Genomic DNA, 22,932 nt, shown 5'->3' on the forward strand with positions numbered 1-22,932 from the left:
AGATATAACAGTCTTATGAATTAGGTCTGATGGTATTTTCATTTTACTGATGAAGAGACTGAGGCTCAGAGACGTTAAATTAATTACTCAAGGTTACACAGCTATGAAAAATCACAACCTATGACTTTGAGTCAGGAGTATTTTTCTCACCACTTACACCATTTTTAAAGGATATTAGCACCTCCCAAGGATGATGGCTTCATGAACTTCCTTATTCTTTTTTCTAAACTGCTGCTTGTGTATCTGGAGCTGGGACCACTGTCCAAAATGCAGTGCCGTTCTCTAGAGAAAATCGACAAAAGAGAGAACATGTTCTGAATATATATTACGGGTAAATTGTCACCACTAGACCTCAGAAGTTTATCAGTAAAGTGGATTTGTATTTCTGCAAATATTTTTAAATTTTATAATTGTTCTTTCTTAGTGTGTATATTGGCTATTATTTGTACATGATTATGAAATGGACATGCCAAACCTTCATATTGGCAATGCTTTCCTCATATACATATTTTCAAATATGATTATTTGGTCACTGAGTGACATTTTATTTTATATTAATCTATTTTAATGTGAACCAGGTAAATTCTCTCTGTGTTTGGAATCCATGCCCCAAATGTCTGATGTGTTGTAAAGGCTAGATGACAACCATTAGAGCCCAGCTCCTAAGCACTGAAAGGTTATGATATCCTGCTATATACAATTCACAGTAATAATGATAAACCTTAAGCTAAGTATAAGGAAAACCTAACAAAATCTGATTTTCCCCCAGGATTGTTTCACTGATTTCCTTCCTTCCTTCTTTCCTTTATTTATTAGATAGAAAATTATCTCAAAACAAAAATGTTGGTGTGCCTACTTTGCTGGTGCTCTAAGTATGTACTTAGTCTCCCCATCTGATTCAGCCCACAACAGATGCTTTCAATATGTTAATTGATTGAAGCCTCAGTAGAGGCAAAATCCTGATTTGGCAAAACTCTTCTTCCCACTTGCTAAAGCACTTGACTCCTTCCTTCATGGAGAGAGTAAGACTGCAATTAGATCTTGTGAATTTATTATTGATTGGTTTGCTAATTAGCATTTAATAGTAAATAATCTTCGTGATGTTTCCTGGGACCAACCACAGACTCCTTTTACACACTATTTTCTTCATGAAATTTTTATTTGGATCTATTTTAGAAGTCAAATTTGTTTTTACAGTTGTCCAAATTTAAATCTTTAAAAATTTTACAAGTATCATTCATTATCACCAATGAGTGTCAAACTTGCTGCTTTATCTGATGTGGTACAATTTTTTGGTTGAATTTCATGCGGAGTAGAAATGAGATTTGGAATCACAGTGATATATGATAGTGAATAACTTGAATATATTTAACAAAGGTTTTGTTTAGAAACTGCCCGGGAATGAAATTAATTTTCCGTCTTTGTTCAAGTTCTGAAAGCCAGTGGGAGAGTAATGGCAGAAGCCTTGTCAGGCCAAGCAGACCCCTATCAATAGTTCTCCATATTTAGAGTCATTCACCAGAGTTTATAAATTTATAGATTGCAAATCTTAATTAGAAAGCTCATTTGACTAATGGCATAAATTAAAAGAAAGTGTCATTTCCATCTATTAATTAAATGTGAAAATTAATAGTCATCAACGTGCTAATGAGTCTCTGGAAATTACCATTACATCTATAGTGATCCCAATGTTTTCCTCTATAGTGGCTAGTTTATTTGAAACAGTTTCTGTTTTTGTCTGGTAAGAATACAGGCATTGAGAAATGACTGAATATTTAATGTTAGCATTTGAGTAGCATAAGAAAGGATGTGGGGTATTAATGATCTAACTGCTGTCTTCATTAGGAAATACTTTGCAGAGCCTTAGATTCACTTTTCCAGGGAAGTCTAATCCTCTGAAGTGAAGGTTCTCTATCAGGAGATCAGGGTTAACACTTTACTTGGGAGCTCTCCAAGTTGATTACACCTACCTTTCTCCTTTCCCCTTCATTCTTGGGCTACGGAGAAGCTGGTGTCTCTTCCTCTACCCAACTCTGGGTTCCAATTGCTTCTCTGTTGGCCCCTGTCTTAGTCAGGACTCTTTGGATTATAAGTGACTGATACCTAGGTCATACTGGATAACCCTAAAAAGACATTTATTTCCTCAAGTAACTTTAAAGTCCACAAGTAGGCCTGGATTCAGCCATGGCTGGATCTAGAGGCTCCAAAGTTACCAGCGGGATGGATATCTGCCCCGCACCTCTCCACTGTGCTCATCCCTGTGTTGACTTCCTTCTTGGTCAGCTTCTCTCCATGTGGAAGACCTTAGCAACCCCAGGGCACATCCTACCAGTTCAGCAACTCTAGTAGCAAAGAGAACACCCCTATGGAGCTCCCTAGCAAAGACCTGGGGTGACTTAGTTGGACTGACATGGATCATTTGTCCCTTCTTAAATCAATCACAGCGGATGGGGGTGAAATGGACTTGGGGGATAAAGCTTAGGACAGCCACCATCTCTGGCACCTGAGTACAGTCTCAGCCCCAATGGAACCATTTTCAGGAAGAATGTAATGGTTTCTTAATAAAACATTAGGCTGCTTTTTACCAAAACGGGGGTAATATATGCTCAGCAGACAAAACCAACAGATATCCTCCTTCCAAATTCTCTCTCTTTCACATACACACACACTCCACCCTACAATGCCACAACTTCACATTCCAGTTTACCAACAACAATGACATTACAAAATAGTGTAACAGCAGTAATCTCAAAATGTTCTAGGATTTCTGTACTTTTAAAAAGTCAGTTTTTGATATCGGTCTTGTTTTGCTAAGGCAGTATATTCATTACTTGGTATTCACAGAGCATTAGTTCCAGGACTTCTCAAATACAAAATCCTCAGATGCTCAAGTCCCTGATATAAAATAGCATAGTATTTATATATAACCTATGCACATCCTCCCATATACTTTTTTTTTTTTTTTTTTTTTTGAGTCAGGGTTCCTTCTGTCACCCAGGCTGGAGTGCAGTCATATAATCACAGCTCACTGCAGCCTCAACCTCCTGGGCTAAAGTGATCCTCCCTCCTCAGCCTCCCATATAGTTGGACTACATGTGCATGCCACCATGCCAGACTAATTTTTGTATTTTTTGTAGAGAGAGGGTTTTGCTATGTTGCCCATGCTGGTCTTCACCTCCTGGGCTCAAGTAATTCTCCCACCTCAGCCTCCCAAGTAGTCAGGACTATAGGTGCATGCCATCATGCCAGACTAATTTTTATATTTTTTTTGTAGAGAGAGGGTTTCGCTATGTTAACCAGGCTGGTTTTGAACTCCTGGGCTCAAGTAATCCACCTGCGTTGGCCTCCCAAAATGCTGGGATTACAGGCATGAGCCACCACACCTGGCCTTCTTCCTTATACATTAAATCATCTCTAGATAGCTCATAAAACCTAATACAATGTAAATGCTATGTAAATTATTGTCATACTATATTGGTTTTATTTGTATTCCTTTTTATTGTTATTTCTTATTTTTTATATTTTGGATCTGTAGTTGGCTGAATGCATGAACGTGGAATCTGCAGATACAGAGGGCCAAGTGCTGCAATGATCTCTCAGCATGCTACAGTAGGAAAGATCACCTTTTAATAAATGAAAAGAGAGAGGAGGTGCTATTCCTTTTCCATCTGTGCTCATCCAGCCCAGTCTGAGCAAAACTAGTCACCATTAACAGCAAGTTGGTGGGGCCTGGGCCATGAGTGGGGATGGGAGAAAGGAGACCAAGGTCCCTATGGCTCTCAGGAGCACACAGGTTTATTTTTGTCCTTTCCTGATGGCCCTGATTGTCAGAGCGGATCAAGCAGGGCAGCAGATTAATCCATTAATCTCTTCAATTCTGGCTTTCAGGGCCAAAGGCTGGGGGCTGGGGTGGGTGCTCTGAGATCTGGCCCAGCAATTCTGTCTCACACCCCTGTTCCTGAGATACGGCATCAGAGAGCCATTTCTCTGTGTTCCCCACACCTTTTCTAACTATTTTTAAGACAAATGTCCAAAATATAAGCCCTCCCTCTCTCCCTGCCTCCCTCCTCACACTCACCTCCTCGTGCTCACCTCCTCACCTCCCTGCTTGATTTTAATTTCTTCACATGCCGGTCCTGGCATCAGAGAAAACAGGTGGATGAAAAAGTTTTACAAAACTCAGATTCTTCCTGGAAGTGAACATGGGGGTATTTGCAAGAAAGTGGGAGTGTCAAATGTGGCAGAAGACATAAAAATTCATTTCAGGACACTGCATCTGATGTCTGAACTTCAGCCAGTGAAGCTGCTATGATTGAGCTTTGTTTGGGTTATGTGTGTTGTTTTGTTTGGTTGTTAATTTTTTGTTGGTTTTGTTTTGTTTTGTTTTTGTTTTTTAATAAATGCCAGTTCATTTTTGTCAAACTAGCTTTGAATGTTGCAACAGACCGAATTCTTTAGTTGCTAGCAACAGAAACCAACTGTGGTTAAATTCAGCCCTAATCATCATCATCATCCTAACAACATCAGAAGCAACAACAACAAAAACAATAGTTTGCTGTTGTTGCTGGTATTGTTGTTATCAGAAGAAACAGCTAAGCGTCAGAAAAGAAGGAAACCAGAGCAGCTTAACTTCAGGAAGCCAGACAGTAAGATATAACAGACACTTCATCATTGGGATAAATCTACTCCAGCCCAATCCATTCTCATGCCAACCCACTCAGAATGTGAACTCAAGAAGTAGCGGTCTTATTGACCAAGCTCAAATTCCAACCCATCACTTGGCTAAAGAAGGACAAAGTCCTACAATTGACAATTCCACTGCAACTATGTGCAATGGGAAAGGGGTTCTTGGAAGAAGGACTGAGGTACTATTATCAGAAAAGGAAGAACAGTTGGCAGGCAAAAACTGCAGGTTTCTTCTATGCAAGAAGACATTTTGTTTAGTTCTTATGGTTGAATGTTTTTATTTAAAAGGAGTATAAATCAGGTCACACTGGCTATTTTTCTAAAATGAAGCAATATATTTTCTAATAAGTAGAATGGCTACAACTACTCCACAGTACCTGAGATACCATGATAAACAGGTACATCCCTAGACAAAGTCACTACCCACTCTAAAGCATTGATTCTTGTAGGGAAAGCCCAGCAAGGAGGAGGCAGGAGGCGGAAGGCAGAGTGATTAAAAGGATGAGTTTAGTGTCCAAGGCCAGGTGCAGTTCACATCTGTAATCCCGGTACTTTGTGAGGCTGAGGTGGGAGGATCACTTGGGGCCAGAGGTTGAAGGCTGCAGTGAGCTACACCACTGCACTCCAGCATGGGTGACAGAATGAGACCCTCTCTAAATAAATTAAAAATAAAAATTGTGCCTGATAGAGGTGGGTTGAGTTCTAGTCCTGTTACACACTGACTGTGGTACCTCAGCCAAGTCTGAGCCTTAGTTGCTTCATCTGTAATAGGGCCTTCCTTGCCTAATTGATCTCAAGACTAAATATATATACCTGGACAGTTCCATTATCAATATATTGAGGTTAGAATATATTAATATATTAAGGTTAGAAACGAGCATAGTGGTATGGTGTCCATATGCTGCATAGAAATAGAAGAAGATGGTTGAAAGTTGATAGAATCAATTCACTCCCTGGGCATGGAGGAAGGCAGGTGCAAGATGGAGCAGGGAAGAAGGATATAGAAAAGAGAAAGGAAAGTACTTTTGCTCCTAACCTAGCACCACCTACCACAAGGTCATGGTCCTAGATCTGCTTCTGAAACTTTGCCCAGAATCCCTTATTTTTTGGTGAAGAATATTTTTAAGACTTGAAAATACATTTTATTTTAGAAATGAAAATGCACCTGGCCTCAAAGAAGGTAAAATTTGTATTTTTCCAGGTAGAAAAGGTGTGTTTCAGATGACCGTGAGAGTAAAACATGCCCACTATAAAAATAAAACAATGTAGAAAAATCTCTGCATTTACATGGTTAAAAAATACTTACAATCCCATCATCCTAGATAACCACAATTAAACTTTGGTTTACATCTTTCCAGGTACTTTTAATGTATCTATGCTTGTCAAGATAACTATTTGGCTTGCATATTAAGGTGGGAAATTACCACAAACTATTAAGAACCCACTTCCTTTATTTAACACAGTTGTTTTCAGTCTCCTTCCTACCTTTACAAAGGTCACACAAATGACATACTCTCATCAGTAAACTGTCTTATTTCCTATGGTATTCAAAATCCAGATCCATGCTCCAATCCTCCAATCCCACCTCACCCCTGCCATTGGAAGGCTCTGGTCCATGATAACCATATATCACAGACATCTTTGGATGCTAATGAAAAAAATATGTATCTTTTTTCATGGCTGCATGATATTCCATTTAAAAATAACACTAACTTGTATTACATTTTGCCTGTAGTAGGCAACAGGCTAACCAACTTGCAGGCATAATATCACTGAATCAGGATTCAGGGCTCACCAAAATCCTACAAAGGAAGGTTTTTATAACCCCCATTTTAAAGGTGAGGAAATTAAAGCCCAAGGAGATTAAGTAACTTGCTCAGGTGGCAAAGCTAGCAAGCCACAGAGCCAGGATTTGAACCCAGGTGTTCTAATTCTGGGGCCCATCCTCCTAACCATGATGTCTACCCCTTTCATTATTTATGTGTCCATTTGTTAATAGCAATGAGGTTTGTGTTTCTTGTAAATATTATTTACTCTAACATCTAGGTGTTTTTCTTATTTATGTTGAAAGGATATGCTTTTTCAGAGCAGGAATGAATCTGCCCCGGCTTCTCAGCCTATCAGCAAGCAAATGGGAGCTAGGCCAACCTCATCCGTAATGTGAACAGTCACTAAGTACTGATGTGTTTGTGTGTTTCTAAAATGACCTTGAGGTTGTTTGGCTCTGGTGATGGAGGGAAGGACTGAAGGATGAAGTCGAGTTGCTGAATGGACTGTCCTTCACAATTCCATATTTATTTGTTTATCTTCCATCTCTCATTATGACCTGTCTGGAAGCTGGCAGAAAAGCAGGGAGGATTTATGAATGTGCCCAAATAGAACTGGGCTTGGGGTTAAAGTCTCTTGTGGCAGCCGCTAGAAAGCAAAAACAGAAACAAACACAGATACAAAATACAGACAGAGCTCCCAGCACAATTGAGTCTGAACAGTTGTTTTAGAGACACACAGGCACATCAGTATTTAGTGTTTGTATTCATTATAGGGTGAGGCTGGCCCAGGCCCCACTTCCTCTTTGATAGACTGAGAAGCCAAGACAGATAATGTGCCTGGAAAAATACTTTCCTGCTTCCACCTTCTCTCCTCATGGCTGTCTTATCTCCCTTGGGCAATTCATCTTCACTGTCTCCCCAGTCTTTGGCCTCCTTCCTCCATGTTCTTGTCATTCCACTCATCTCTCCTCTTTCTAGGATCTGGCAGTTGTATCTTAACACAGGACAGATAGATCCCTCCACTTTTCAAAGTCTTCTCAGTTTGATCCTCATCAAAGAAGAAAGGCTGGATTCCTGTATTGTTTACCATGAAGGAGAGTGAGATTGGTGGAGGTTAGGTGACTTGTCTTCCACTGGTAATTCAGAAATATTACTGAGAAGCTACTACGTACAAAGGAAGGGGCTATATGAAGCAGATGCTATGTCCAGGATTCAGGGTTCACTTGATATGGTTCAGCTGTGTCCCCACCCAAATCTCATCTTGAATTGTAGCTCCCATAATTCCCACGTGTCATGGAGGAGACGTGTCTCCCATGTGTCACCAGTGAGAGGTAACTGAATCATTGGAGCAGGTCTTTCCCATGCTGTTCTCTTGATAGTGAATAAGTCTGAAGAGATCTGATGGTTTTATAAAGGGGAGTTCCCATGCACATGCTCTCTTGCCTGCTGCCATGCCATGTAAGACGTACCTTTGCTTCTCCCTTGACTTCCACCATGATTGTGAGGCCTCCCCAGCCATGTGGAACTGTGAATCCATTAAATCTCTTTCCTTCACAAATTACTCAGTCTTGGATATGTCTTTATTAGCAACGTGAGAACAGACTAATACATCACTCAACCAGTTACACCAGCTGGGACCCAAGTGCCAACATCTTTATTTCTTACCCCTTGTTATCAGGTCTCATGGAAAATCTAGCTTAAGTCTCTTGTTTTAAGAGACCAATATACTGTGTGCTGGTTTCCACTTGACCTTCTCACCCCAATCCAGGCATAGTCTCACTCCATATTTTTCCAGCTAGAGGAGTCTGCTTTGCTCTTATAGTTCATTCACTCATTCCGCAAGTATTTACTGAGCACCAGCTACGTGCCAGGCACTGTCTCAGGCACTAAGAAGTAATAGAAACAAACAATGACAACCCTGCCTCCTGGGAACTTATAGTCTAGCTGGAGATCAGATATTTACCAAACAGTCACAAAAACAGTGGCAGATGGCAGCTCTGCAAGGGCTTTGGGAAAAAAGAATCTGGGGCTGAGAGCTTATAACTGAGGTGCATTTCGGGTTTGTGGGATACTGCTGTGCATAGATGTAGAGGAGAGTATAGCTTCATTGGTGATTGAATGTTTTCATGTCACCCCTTGTGTTTATTAGCGCTGACAACAAAGGCTTAACCCCATAGTGTCCCCACTGCCATCACACTCACCTCTTCTCCTACAAGCACCTCTCAACTGGCCTCCTTGCCTATTTTCTTGGCTCCCTTCAGTCTGTTTTCCACATTAAAACCAAAGAATGTGAACTGGTTTGTGCTGTGTCCCAGCTTAAAACTTTCAATGGCTTTCCAGTGCCCTTAAAATGAAGACCAACAACCCTAATCCCCTCCTCCTCCTGAATACCTCCTCTTCCTCAATGCCTCCCTGGGCTCTCTGGCCCCTCCCTGCCCATCTCACATCTATCACCCCCAGCCCTCATTGCCACAACCACACTGACTCCTCCTTATTTCCTCAGGCACTTGGGGTCTTCACATGTATTTTTCCTTCTCTCTAAAATAACTTGCAGTTCTCCATTCACCTATCCATCTTTCACACATCATCTCAAAGGTGTTTTCTTTCAGGAAGGCTTTCTTGACCACATATTAGAATAGATTCCTAGCTATAGGTTCCTGTGGACCCTTGTCTTGAGAGCACTTTTTCCAGATCATAATCATATTTGCATGGTATTATTAGGATTATGTCAGTTGGACTCCATGAGAGCTAAATCTGTGTCTTCCTCACCATTGTATTCCTGATACCTGGTCCAGTGTCTTCTACCTAGGGAGTAACCAAAGAAAGGATGAATGGCTTCATGGAGAAGTTTATAATCATTATAGTTAAAAGGATAGCCCCAAATCTTATAGTTCAACTCCTTTGATGTATGGACAAAAAATTGGGGAATCAGGCCAGGCATGGTGGCTCACACCTGTAATCTCGGCACTTTGGGAAGCTGAGGCGGGTGGATCACTTGAGGTTGGGAGTTTGAGACCAGCCTGGCCTACATAGAGAAACCCCATCTCTACTACTAAAAATAATAATAATAATGCAAAAATTGGCTGGGGATGGTGGCGGATGCCTGTAATCCCATCTACTTGGGAGGCTGAGGCAGAAGAATCGCTTGAACCCAGAAGGCGGATGTTGCTGTGTGTGAGCCAAGATCGCACCACTGTACTTCAGCCTGGGCAACAAAGTGAGACTCTGTCTAAAAAAAAAAGAAAAAGAAAGAAAGAAATTAGAGAATCAGAGAGGGGAGATGATTTACTCAAGGTCACACAGCAAGTTAAAGGCAGAGCTGGCCTGAGATCATGATTTACAGCTTCTGCCACAATGTTCCATTGCCTCTCCAGAGACTTCCTTTCTCTAGCCTAAAAGTGCTGTTGTTTGAGATCCGTAATGTGTTGGTTAGATGGAGAAACCATCCCCATTAAGTGTTACAGGTTTTCAGGTGAATTATTTAACTCATTAAGACTCATAAGGCCTGAGGATTCATTTGAAACTTTTTTGTCTATAATTAATTTTCAAATTAACTCTAAGGTCTCATCTGAGTACCAGTTCCCACTCACAGGGGGGCAGGCCATGGCCTCTACCCTGTGAGGCAAACCCTCAGCCCTCCTTTCTAAATTAGTTCATTAAAGTCAACAATAAACTGGAGCCTTTTTAAAAAAAACATTTCTCCACCCCAGAAAGGCTTTGCAATGAAGCATGAGGCAATGAGACGCCCCCAGGCAATGCTGTCTCATGGCCAACAAGTGCATTTCCTGAAATCTGACAGGGGAATGAACGTTTGCTCTGCCTCTTGAAGGATATTTATGCACCTTCTGAAGTGTGACCAGGACACAGCTCAAACGTGTCAGATGCTTCCTCTCCGTGAATATGAAATGGCGGCTTCACTGCCTTGTATTACACCCCAGAACCGTGTAGCTCATGTAAGCTTCCGAATGGTGGGCAGTGGAGCGAAAGTAAGACATTCTTAATAGAAAGCTTGGTCCCAGGACTCAACCAGGCAGCACCAGCAGACCAACCAGGGATTTTCCACCAGGCGGAAGAGGTTTTCATCAAGCAGGAGAACTCTGTGGGAAGGAAGGTAACCACGGTGAAGTAAAAAGACTATCCATTGGTAGTTAGACAATTTGAGTTACCAAAAGAAAGTCCCTTCCCCTCTCTGAAGTCTCGGTTTTTCATCTACAAAATAAACTTATCATAATACCTATGTTCACCGTTAATTCACTTTTAAAGTGTCAACTGCTGAAGACATTCTAGGACCTGAAGACATTGCAAGGAGCAAGGACACATTCCTTGCCCAAGTAGAGTTTACATTTAAGGAAGGAAGATAGATAATTAAATATATGTTTACCTGATACTTGTATACTGCCAATTAAAAGTGTCATTGAAGGGATAAAAGGAGATACAAATAGTGGTTAATGTTTAACGCTACGTGCCGGATATCATGCCAGGCATTTACATGTAATAATAATAACAGCAACAAGTGTAATATGGGCCAGGCACTATTTTGTGTGTGTTTTACATGTTAACACATTTAATCCTCATTTAAAAATACGTACTGGCCTGGGCAACACAGCAAGACCCTGTTTCTACAAAAAGTTTTAAAAATTGTCAAGGCATACTGGCACACACTTATAGTCCCAGCTACTTGGAGGCTGAAGCAGGAAGATGGCTTGAGCTCAGGAGTTTGAGGTTGCAGTGCATCATGGTCACCACTGAAGTCTGACTTAGATAACAGAGCAAAGTCCTGCCTCTATTTAAAATAAAAAATTAAATGCTGGGTGCATTGATTCACGCCTGTAATCCCAGCACTTTTGGAGGCCGAGGTGGATGGGTTGCTTGAGCCCAGAAGTTTGAGACCAACCTGGGCAACATGGTGAAACCCTGACTCTACCAAAAATACAAAAATAAAATAAAAAAAAATTAGCCAGATGTGCTGGCATGCACCTGTAGTCCCAGCTAATCATAAGGCTGAGGCTGGAGGTCACTTGAGCCTGGGAGGTGGAGGTTGCAGTGAGCTGTGATCATGTCACTGTACTCCAGCCTAGGTGACAGAGCAAGACTCTCTCAAAAGAAAATTGAACATTAAATAAATACTATTATCCCCATTTTATAACTTGCCCAAAGTCACACAGCCACTAAGGGGCAAGACCTATGCAGCCTGGGCAGAGGTCTCTATGCTATGTGCTGCCTCTCATGATAGTATCATCTCATTTAACCCTTGCAACAACCTGGCAAGTACAAGTGTTATTCTTATCTTACAGATGTGGACACAGAAGCAGAATGTGTAAGTAACTAGTCTGAGTTTGCACAGCCAGGAGGTGGTAGGGCAAGACGAGACCCACAGTGGTTCCTCCTGGGATGCACGTGAGGTGGGCTGGCCCAGTGTCCAGCCCCAGGAAACTGGTCCCTCTGTAGCCAACTCTCTTACTGTCTTTCCTGTCCCTGTTCTTGCTTAGGTGTTCCTGAAGAGCGACCGTGTGGCCCGCATGGTGCAGAGTGGAGGCTGTTCTGCCAACGACTCCCGGGAGGTCTTCAAGAAGCACATTGAGAAGAGGGTGCGCAGCCTGCCCGAGATTGATGGCCTCAGCAAGGAGACTGTGCTGAGCTCCTGGATGGCCAAATTTGATGCCATCTACCGTGGAGAAGAGGACCCCCGGAAGCAGCAGGCCCGGATGACAGCCAGCGCAGCCTCCGAGCTGATTCTGAGCAAGGAGCAACTCTATGAGATGTTCCAGAACATTCTTGGGATCAAGAAGTTCGAACATCAGCTCCTGTACAATGCCTGCCAGGTAAGGCGTTTCTCACCTGGGCCCAGAGCTGTGGGTAAGCAGAGCTGCATTCCAACTTCTATGAGATGCTTCTTGATTTTTTTTTTAATGGATTAAAAGTTATTACTCTACTGGTAAAAAGTTGAATACAATTTAGGCAACATTATATTCATGCTTTTCTTCTTCTTAAAAAAAAAAAAAAAAAAAATCTGTGAGCTCCTAAAAGTCCCAGGGGCCCTAGGCACTGAGCTCATTGTGTCTAATGGGTAAGTTGGCCCTATGAGTAAGGTCTGGTTTCCATGTGTCAAAAGTGCTAAAAATCAATTTTTAAAAAAATATGGTTCTGCCTTTGGTGTTTGCCAGTGGAAGGGCTTGTGCTTCCTCAGGTGGGAAGACAACTGAACTTAGCACCTGCCTGTCAAGAGAAATTTTTTAAAATGGGAAATTTGCACAAGGCCTAATACCTGTATATTAGTCACATCATGAATTTCTGAGTGGTTCTGATAGTGAGAGCTGAGGCTCTGCTTGGGTCCACCCCAAAATGGGCCTATATTTCCTCTAGATAGAGGACCGGGAAAGCGAGGTGTCTCGTATCTTGATATCCTACCTAACCTTAGCATTATATTCATTTATTCAATAAATATTTATTATGTGCCTATTTTGCAGTCTGGAATTCTTACTGGGTGTCTCTTAGGAGCAGTTTAAAAATGCACATTCCCAGCCCCTAGCCCTAGAGATTCTCATTCTGCAGCCTCAGAGCATGGCCCAGGAATCTGCATTTTAAATAAGGGCCTTCCTTCCTGGTAATTATGTGCCCTTCGCCTTCAAAGAATTATCAGAGAGATTCATCTTTGCCTTGTTTGCTAATATTCCCAGTGTATAAAATCTTGACACATAGTGAATGCTCAGTAAATGTTTATCGAATTAATAAATGGATAATGGAAAATTATTTTAACTAGTAGGTAGGGTCTTATCAACTATGATATATCACCTAGAATTTTCTGGATGCTTTAGTAAGAGTTTGTTTAGCATTTCATAATACAACACATGCATCACATTCAAAGATATTGGTGGTATCTACTTTCATGTCATCCAACTTTAATTGAAAACATTGATTACAAATCTGGAGATGAAAGATTTCTGTGATGGGTCAAAAAGTATTTTGAAATTTCAAATATCAATATAAAATTACATTTAATCATTTTTATTTAAAATGTAACTACATCCTACCAGGTAGCACTTTTAGAATGGGATAAGCAGGTGGCGTCAGCCTCCACCACCACTATCACCTCCACCAGCATGTCCACCACAAGAAGGTGTCCTAGCTTCCATATTGAAAAGTCATCCACCTGAATTATAAGCAAGATTCCGAATTACAGAGAGAGTCAAGTGTTCCCAAACCTTCTAGGCACAAAATTATTCTAGGGATTAATTTTTCTTCTTATTGCAACAGCGTATCATGCATATTTTCTGTGCTTGCCCAAACCTCAGCATCATTGGAATGAATCCATTGCTATGCCATTTCTTGTCTTATCTCAGTGGCAGGATCATATTTTACTCTTTTCTCCTAAAAAATGAATTAATCCAACTCATTTTACCCTCAACATCTTTTTTGTGAAATAGAAAAAAGTGCAATAATATTAAAGAATATTGTCTTCTCTCCCCAGAATAAAGATTGTACTCTTAAAATAAATTAATCCAACTCATTTTACCCTCAACATCTTTTTTGTGAAATAGAAAAAAGTACAATAATATTAAAGAATAATACCTTCTCTCCCCAGAATAAAGATTGTACTCTTAGCCAAAAAGAATTACAAGATAGGACACGCACAGTGGCTCAGACCTGTAATCTCAGCACTTTGGGAGGCTAAGTGGATTACCTGAGGTCAGGAGTTCAAGATCAGCCTGGCCGACATGGTGAAGCCCTATCTCTACTAAAAATATAAAAATCAGCCAGGCATGATGGTGGATGCCTGTAATCCCAGCTACTAGGGAGGCTGAGGCAGGAGAATTGCTTGAACCCGAGATCATGCCACTGTATTCCACCCTGGGCAACAGAGCGAGACTCTGTCTCCAACAAAAAAATTACAAGATAAAGGAAAGTACTTCTTCTTGGGACAGGGCTACTGTATTTTACTCTCTATTGTTTAGTATTTTACTCTCTATTCATATCTAAATCTGATTATTGTTTCAGGGTTTCATATCAATAGGAATTAGGGCAAAAGAAGATATGTAATTTACACATACAAAAATACACATGAATTCTAAATATATGGTTTTGATTTGTATGTCTTTAGTAATCTAAGTTTAAGGAGTGTATTGGCAAATGAAAGTATTTTAAAAGAAAGAAAACATTGGTCATGATAATATTTCACAACATGTAATACCCATTTCTATGACAATATAGAAATGGCTATTCTCCAAACTTACTGTGGCAATAAATTCTTAATGCAGCCTTTCTGTAATCTGTCAGTTTGCAGCAGAACACCTTTATAATGGGAAAACTTTTTGACCTAGGAGCTCCGCCTTTAGGAATTCATTGCAAGTAGGTACTCAGAAGTGTGTGCAAGAGTGTGAAGTCCAAAGATGTTCATTGCATCCTTTTATATGACAGCAAAAAAATGGAAACATGCTTAATTCCCAACAGTATAGGATTAATTAATTAGATTTTGATTTAACCATACAAGGGAATATTCATTATCCAATAGAACAGCAATAAAAGAATTATTAAAGAAGAAAGCTTGCCATGTGGGAAAATGTTCCTTAGATATTGCTAAGTAGAGAATCTGGCTGTGAAGCACAGTATGCAGACACAGTCCCATTTCTATGGGAAAAAAATGATGGAAAAAGGTACTGGACAGGCAAATAACAAAATGTTAACTGTGCTTATCTTTAAAGGATAGGATTATGGTTGATTTTTATGATTTTCATTTATACTTTTTTCTGACTCCAAATTTCTACCTTAAACACAGTTATTCTGTAAATGAAAACAAATACCAAAAGTCTCAACAAAGAAACCATCAGAACAATGAGATATGAAGAAAATTATCTTCTGAATTGTTTTCTAGACTTCTAGACATACCACCTTCATGATTTTTGCCATTTCTGAGTACTAACTACCTGGATGCTTATTTAATATTTCTTATTAAACCAACTCCCAAATTCACCTTTTTTGGTTTTTGTTTTTTTGGGAGATGAAGAGTCTCACTCTGTCGCCCAGGCTGGAGTGCAGTGGCACAAGCTCGGCTCACTGCAACCTCCACCTCCCAGGTTCAAGCGATTCTCATGCCTCAGCCTCCTGAATAGCTGGGATTACAGGCACGCACCACCATGCCTGGCTAATTTTTGTATTTTTAGTAGAGATGGGTTTTTCCATGTTGACCAGGCTGGTCTCGAACTCCTGACCTCAGGTGATCCACCCACCTTGGCCTCCCAAAGTGCTGGGATTACAGGCGTGAGCCACTGTGCCTGGCCCCAAGTTCACTTTTTAAACCTGTCATTATTTTAGGTAATGTACATAAAATCACAGCTTTGATATATTCTTTTTACAAAAAATAATATGCATTAAAGTGAAACCTAACTATTAAAATAGAAACTTTTCATTGGCTGGCCCTCTTAGATCATCTCACACCACAGTGAGGCAGAAGGCATGGTGATAGTAGCCAGTGCCCTGATGCACTGAGGCTGGTGGGACAGAGCTCTCTGACTCCATCCCTGAAGATAGCCCCAGACTGAGCACAACAGCATTCATCTGAAGTCTGCATCGGCAGGCAGCAAAGCAGAGATTTAATTTACCTCCCTCCTCTTTCCTTGCTGGCAGGCTGTATGTAGACAGGCAGCAAAGATAGTGTACCTGTCATGCCTTACCATCAGGTGTCTGAAATTATAGATTTACTCACTTTCTCGCAGACTACACTCTCAGTTCTACCCAACTCATATCAACTCACAGGAGCAAGAATACAGAAATGATATAATATCACTTTCATTCTCACTCTGCTGAAATTGTTTCTTGTTTAATTTTTTATTTTCCGGACCTTCTTCTCCTTACCAAACAAAGCAATTTCTAAGTGCTTCCCAAACCCAAAATGTGCTTCATGTTTTCCTCTTATGCGTATCATATCCTAGGGGAAGCTGTAATCGGATTTCTGCTGCTGCTTTGTGAAAGTTCCCATGCTCTCTCTTTATAAGGTTCTGCCAGTAACTGCCATTTTTTCTCAAATGAGAAATGACATTTATCAAAGGGTGATTATATCAGTTGCATATCAGTTGTCTGTTGTAACATGAACCATGTCTATCAAAACATAAGAGAAAAGCAAGAGAGTTTAACAAGTGTCTCTGAATTTGCACACGGAGTTTCTTAGCGTCTATTCTGTTTCTTTGAGAATCAGTGGATAAATCTCATAGAAGAAGTTCATACTCAACATACTATCCAAAGTAAAATGGCAAATTTTATTATGAATCAGTGTTGTTTTTATTTTTCATAGACCCTTGGGAAGGTGCAGTCTATTATGTAGCTATTTGAGTTGAATTCTAAAGGTAACTCAAAAAATATAAGGTAGGCTGAGCACACAGCTCCATTCCAGCACTTTAGGACACCAAGGTGGGAGGGTTACACAAGTACAAGAGTCTGAGACCAGCCTAGGTTCCACCTCTACAAATAATTTTAAAACTAGCTGGGTGTGGTGGCATGTACCCGTAGTGCCAGCTACTTAGGAGGCTGAGGCGGAAGGATCACTTGAGCCTGGGAGGTCAGGGCTACGGTGAGCCATGATCTCACCACTGCACCCTAGCCTGGGTAACAGAGTGAGACCCTGTCTCAAAAAAAATTATTTTTATTTTATTTTTTTAAGATGGAGTCTCACTCTGTCACCCAGGCTGGAGTGCAGTGGCGCAATCTCGACTCACTGCAAGCTCTGCTTCCCTGGTTCATGCCATTCTCCTATCTCAGCCTCCCGAGTAGCTGGGACTACAGGCGTCCACCACCACACCTGGCTAATTGTTTGTATTTTTAGCAGAGACGGGTTTTCACCGTGTTAGCCAGGATGGTCTCAAACTCTTGACCTCGTGATCTACCTGCCTTGGCCTCCCAAAGTGCTGGGATTACAGGCATGAGCCACCGCGCCTGGCCAAAAAAAAATTTTTAAGTGAGATAATTTCAGAATAGGTTGTATTATCTGAGAAATGAAGCTAAGACAGACCTGCTTTCCATCTTCATGAAATGCAAAGCTGACAGCAATGATGATGATAATATGATATTTGAAAACATTTTCAAGATGCACCATCTCTCCCCTTTCCCTTTAGTGACCTTCAAATTTGGTGTAAATTTGATTCTCAGTGGTACCAGCTGTCTGCTACTTTCTACTCCTCTTTGTAAGTTTGTGAGTTATCCTTAACTACCTCGTTCAAAACTGTGTGGATATTTCCCCCTGAAAAATACCCCAGAGGTGCATTTTAGAAGGAATAGGGTCTACATCTTCATGTATTTTTAAATGCAAATAGACTTCTTAGTGAAGCAATCCAGCTAATTTTGAAGAGATGTGGTCAGTATGAGCTAAGGATGTCAGTTGTATCTCGATGTTTCCATTCTGCTCTTTGAAATGACATTTCTAGTTTTTCTGTTACTGATCACACTCTTCCCTTCTAAACTAAGTGTAGCGTGACTCCAACTTTCTCCTTGGCCATTACATGTGCCCAACTGGCAGCAGGGATAACATCCACACTTCAACTAATAGGATATGACAATAATCTCTTCATTTATTCTCTCTGAATTTCTGGAGGCTTTTCAGATAAGTCTGGAAGGAAGAAGAAAGAAATCAAGAAACTTGATTTCTCAATTTATAAACACCTTTGCATTTTCAATATTGGATTCTCTATCATTATTGAACTGCTAATTTTCTTAACATTTAATTTCCTTTCCTCCAAACCATCATCAGCATGGCCTTTGATGATGTGGTTATCTTGTTACAGTACTATCTTCGTTGAACTTGATGAGCACTTGGCAGCTTTTCAGATAGTTTATTAGACTCTGAAGAGAAACCTCAAATTATCAGGCTTTCAGCTGTGACCCAGATTGCTGGGTTGTATCCATACCTCATTACAGAGCCCTTAATCTCCATATAACTACATAGCTTTTTCCTGATCCAGAAGTTTCTGGTAGGTCTGTTGACTGAACATTTGCTTTAGGGGCCAGACTCTATTTCTTCACCTCTTTTATTGATCCTAAAACAACAATATAGTTCTTTGCATGAATGGTCTTTCACTGAATATCTACAGAAGAAATATTTTAAAATCTGGAGATAGGAAGTGGTGATGGAAGGCTAATATTAAACCCTTTTATTTAGAAACATACTTTCGTCATTCATTCAACAGATTTTAGCATCTACTGTGCACTAGGCATCATGTGTTGTATGCTGAGGATAGAGCCTAAACTTTCTTACTTTGTCTTACAATGGCCCACGATGTGGTTCCTGACTAATTGTCCTCCTTGTTCACTACACATCTCTCAATGACTTTATAGTTGTCCTGCTTAGATTATTGTTTGTGTTGTCTTGGCCATGTAACAAATTGCCACAAATTTAGCAGCTTAAAAGAATGCCCATTTATTATCTCACAGTTTTTCTAGGTCAGAAGTCCAGGCATGACTTAGCCAGGTCCTCTATTAAGGGTCTCACAAAGCTGGAATTAAGGTGCTGGCCAGGCTGTGTTCTCATCTGGAGGCTCAACGGGAAAGGATCCACTTCTAGGCTCCTTCATGTTGTTGGCAAAACTCCTTTCCTTGCAGCTGTAGAATCTCCAGATTCAGCAACAGGGAGAGAGAGAGTCTCTGGTGCATCAAATTTTTTATTTCTAGATGCACTATTAAAAGGATCACCCGGCTGGGCACAGTGGCTCACATCTGAAATCCCAACACTTTGGGAAACTGCGGAGGGAGGATTGTTTGAGGCCAGAAGTTCGAGAACAGCCTGAGAAACATAGGGAGACTCTGTCTCTACAAAATTTTAAAAAATTAGGCAGGCATGTTGGCATGTACCTGTGGTCCCAGCCACTTGAGGGGCTGAGATGGGAGAATCGCTTGAGACCAGGAGGTGAAGGCTGAAGTGAGCCATGATAACACCTACTACTGCACTCCAGCCGGGCTGACAGATCGAGACTCTATCTCAATCAATCAAGCAATCAATCAATTGTTTGATTAAGTCTGGCCCATGACATTAGTTTCCCTTTAGATTAATTTAGAGTCAACTGATTAAGAATTTTACATCTGTAAAATCTCTTCATTCTTGGCATATACTATTGATTAGAAGCATATCCTCTTGATAGAAGTTATATACTATTGATTAGGTTCCTCCCACACTCAAGGGTGGGACCGTAGTAGGGCAGAACTTACTGTGTGAGGCATCCAAACATTGTTTGCCACCTTGTCCCTCCCCCATCCCACAGGCTTTCATAAGGCTGGCTCCTTCAGGTATCATTTTAAATGTAACCTTTGTAGAGAAGTTTTCCCTTACCATTCTGCCTAAAATGGGCTCCTCAGTGTTTGCTCTTTTCCTTCCTGAAAAAATATCCTGCTTATATAGCACTTAATGCAATCTGAAATTGCTTTGCACACTTATTTTCTTTGTTATTGTCTATCTCTTCTTCTAGATTTCGTTATGAGGAAGAGTGATGTCTGTTGTGTTCACCACTGTACAGCCAACACTTAGCACAATGCCCAGCACAAAATAGATGCACAATTAAATATTGACTAAATCAGTAAATGCAGAGTCCAAGGCAGTTATGGCCTCAAGGGGCTTAAATGCCCACATTACACAAGGTGCACATTTGGTCATTTTTTTCTTATTCAACAAAATGCAGCAGTGTCACAGGTCTTCAGTATTCAGCTTGAATTTACCTGCCAGTACTCCTGTTTTATAATGTGGATGTTACCTGAGGGACACAGTAATCTTTTAGGCATAAACTTTCCTTCTGACCACACTCAATCTGTCTCTTCCAAGACATGGTTGACCAAAGGAGGACAGAAATTAACCTTGTCTTTTCAAAGTCATACACTGCCCCTAAAAGTCATTAGATATTCAAGGGACTGCCAGTTTTAAATGACTTTGCTTGCCAGATGTACTTTAATTTCAGCAATCTTCCAATGTGAAAATAGATCAATACGTATATACTGGCCAGGTGTAGTGGCTCACATCTGTAATGCCAGCACTTTGGGAGCCTGAGGAGTATGGATCACTTGAGACTAGGAGTTCAAGACCAGACTGAGCAACATGGCAAAATGCCATCTCTACAAAAAATAATACGAAATAATTTAGCTGGGCATGGTGGCTCACACTTGGGAGGCTGGGATGGGAGAATTACTTGAGTCTGGGAAGCCGAGGCTGCAGTGAGCTGTAACTGTGCCACTGCACTCCAGCCTGGGTAACAGAGCAAGACCTTGTCTCACAAAAAAAAAAAAAAAAAAAAAAAAGAGAAAACAAAAAGATGCATATACTCAGTTACTAGCGACAAATTTAGAGGCATTAAAGATGTGGTTGGTACAGGGCCAGAGGGCAATATTTAATTTCCCAGAGCAACAATTTTCTGAAGACCCCATCATGGTTTTTCTTACTTCTCTATCACTTGTTTCTAGAACACATGGCCAGATATTTCTATCTGATTGCACCTGCTGTTAGCAAGAAGCTAACAGCAATGGAAAGTAGAAATTGAGAGACAGTGAGTATCCTGCATCTAAGGAGCGGGGAATTGGGCATTTTCTATGCAGCCTTCAAAACTGTTATAGACATTTCAGCAATCTCTTTCCTTTGTTGCCAAAATGGATTCATAAGTATGCTCGTTTATTCAGTCTTTTCATATGCATTGAGCCACAAAATTGTAATCAGAGATGTAAAAGAGGTATACTTTCAGAAAAATACATAAAAAATAATATTTTCTGCTTTTTTCTACCTTTTGCCAAATGACAAAGTCTATAAGCCATCTAGCATAGCCTTGCAAATAGAGATATTTTGCTAGCCTTTGAACACGTTTCACTAGTCCAGATTCCCCATGCTAATAATTTGAACTTTTCTTCTTCCAACATGCAGCCTTTTGGTTTCCTCAGCGATTCACACCCAGAATTAGCAGAAGCTTGGGTAATGGAGTATAGTGTATTGATTAAATTTTGTTGTTAACCCTTTGTGTTTCAATCCTTTTTTTTTGACAATATGAACAAAATACATTAATTCCCTTTTCTTGGTGGCTAGTGAATGATTCTACATCATTCTTTTAGAGTGAACTCTTAGTGGAGGCTTCATAATTTATGTTCTGACCTCCAGTTTGAACATCAATTTTACCTACCAAGTATTAAGCACTTACTATGTGCCAGACAGTAAGGCTAATACTTTATATGCATCATCATATTTAATCCTCATAACAAGTCTTTAAAGCAGACATTTGTACCTACATTTTAATAAACAAGCTAAATGGGGGTTGGACAATTTTTTCCAAGGTCAAACAGTCAGTCAGCAACAAAGCTTGGATTTGAACTCAACATTTCAAGACTTCAAAGCAAGCTCCTAAGTAGTCATCTCTTCCATAGAGAAGATTTTGGAGATTAAGTAGAAAGTTTATTGATCCTGTCTAGACTCTAGGAAGGTGGTAGGTATGTGTGTATTTTGCTAAGTCTTTTATGAATCTCTTTTATTCGGTCTGCTCTTTTTTCCCCTAAAATTTGTTGGAAGAAAAGAAAGCTTAGTTGGAGACTCAATTCTGTATATTGGCTAAGAATTATTTTAATGGACACATCTATTCAATGGAGACTCCTTAGGTTTGTTTGCTTTGCTCATTTACGTTCTATCATAGCAATCCAAGTGTTTCCTGATTTAATTTTTAAAAACGTAGGTAACAAAGCCCTGCAGTCTTCAGAGGATGGTTGAAAGATAGGGAATGCTTGTTTTTCTTATCTTGTCATGCTTATGTGTGATCTGGCCAATTGGATGACCTGAAAAATGTAGCCATTTCATGTTGTTTCTTTCCTAGCTGGGCTAAATTTTTAAAAAGTTGTTCTTTGGAGGAAGAACATACAACATCACACATAAAATTCCAAATTGCAAAGCTTTTCAGTTAATAAGTAAACTAGGAGTTGGTAAATATTTTAGGCTTTGTGAACCCCATGGTCTTTGTAACAACTACTTAATTCTCATTGTGGTGAAAGCAGCCACATATAATATGTAAGGTATATGGGCGTGGCTGTGTTCTAGCTAAACTTTATTTGCAAAAACCGGCAGCTGGCATATTTGACTCAAGGGCTGCAGTTTGTTAACCTCTAAATTAAATAATTATCACATCATAACAGCAATAATTATTTACTTTCAAAAAATTATTCCATGGACATTAGATCTTACCTTTTCCACCCAAAAGCACTCTTTTTCTCCACAACTTTTCCAACATCTGTTATTTTATTTTATTTATTTGTTTATTTATTTATTTATTTTTGAGACGGAGTCTCGCTCTGTCGCCCAGGTTGGAGTGCAGTGGTGCGATTTCTGCTCACTGCAAGTTCCGCACCTTCCGGGTTAAAGCCATTCTCCTGCCTCAGCCTCCCTAGAAGCTGGGACTACAGGCGCCCGCCACCACACAGGGCTGATTTTTTTGTATTTTCAGTAGAGACGGGGTTTCACCGTGTTCACCAGAATGGTCTCGATTTC

The 22,932-nt window shown here is 40.3% G+C and overlaps 1 protein-coding gene across 1 annotated transcript in view; it reads left to right on the forward strand.

Annotated features, from left to right (window-relative positions):
- CADPS (Ca++-dependent secretion activator) overlaps window positions 1-22,932 on the forward strand; it is a 507,398-nt gene that overhangs the window by 108,498 nt on the left and 375,968 nt on the right. Inside the window, exon 4 of the mRNA XM_011998424.1 lies at window positions 11,945-12,277. Coding sequence (XP_011853814.1) covers window positions 11,945-12,277 — 333 coding nt within the window. The remainder of the gene's footprint in view (window positions 1-11,944; window positions 12,278-22,932) is intronic.

Source organism: Mandrillus leucophaeus, unplaced genomic scaffold, assembly GCF_000951045.1.
Source record: "Mandrillus leucophaeus isolate KB7577 unplaced genomic scaffold, Mleu.le_1.0 Scaffold57, whole genome shotgun sequence".
NCBI classification, from domain to species: domain Eukaryota; kingdom Metazoa; phylum Chordata; class Mammalia; order Primates; family Cercopithecidae; genus Mandrillus; species Mandrillus leucophaeus.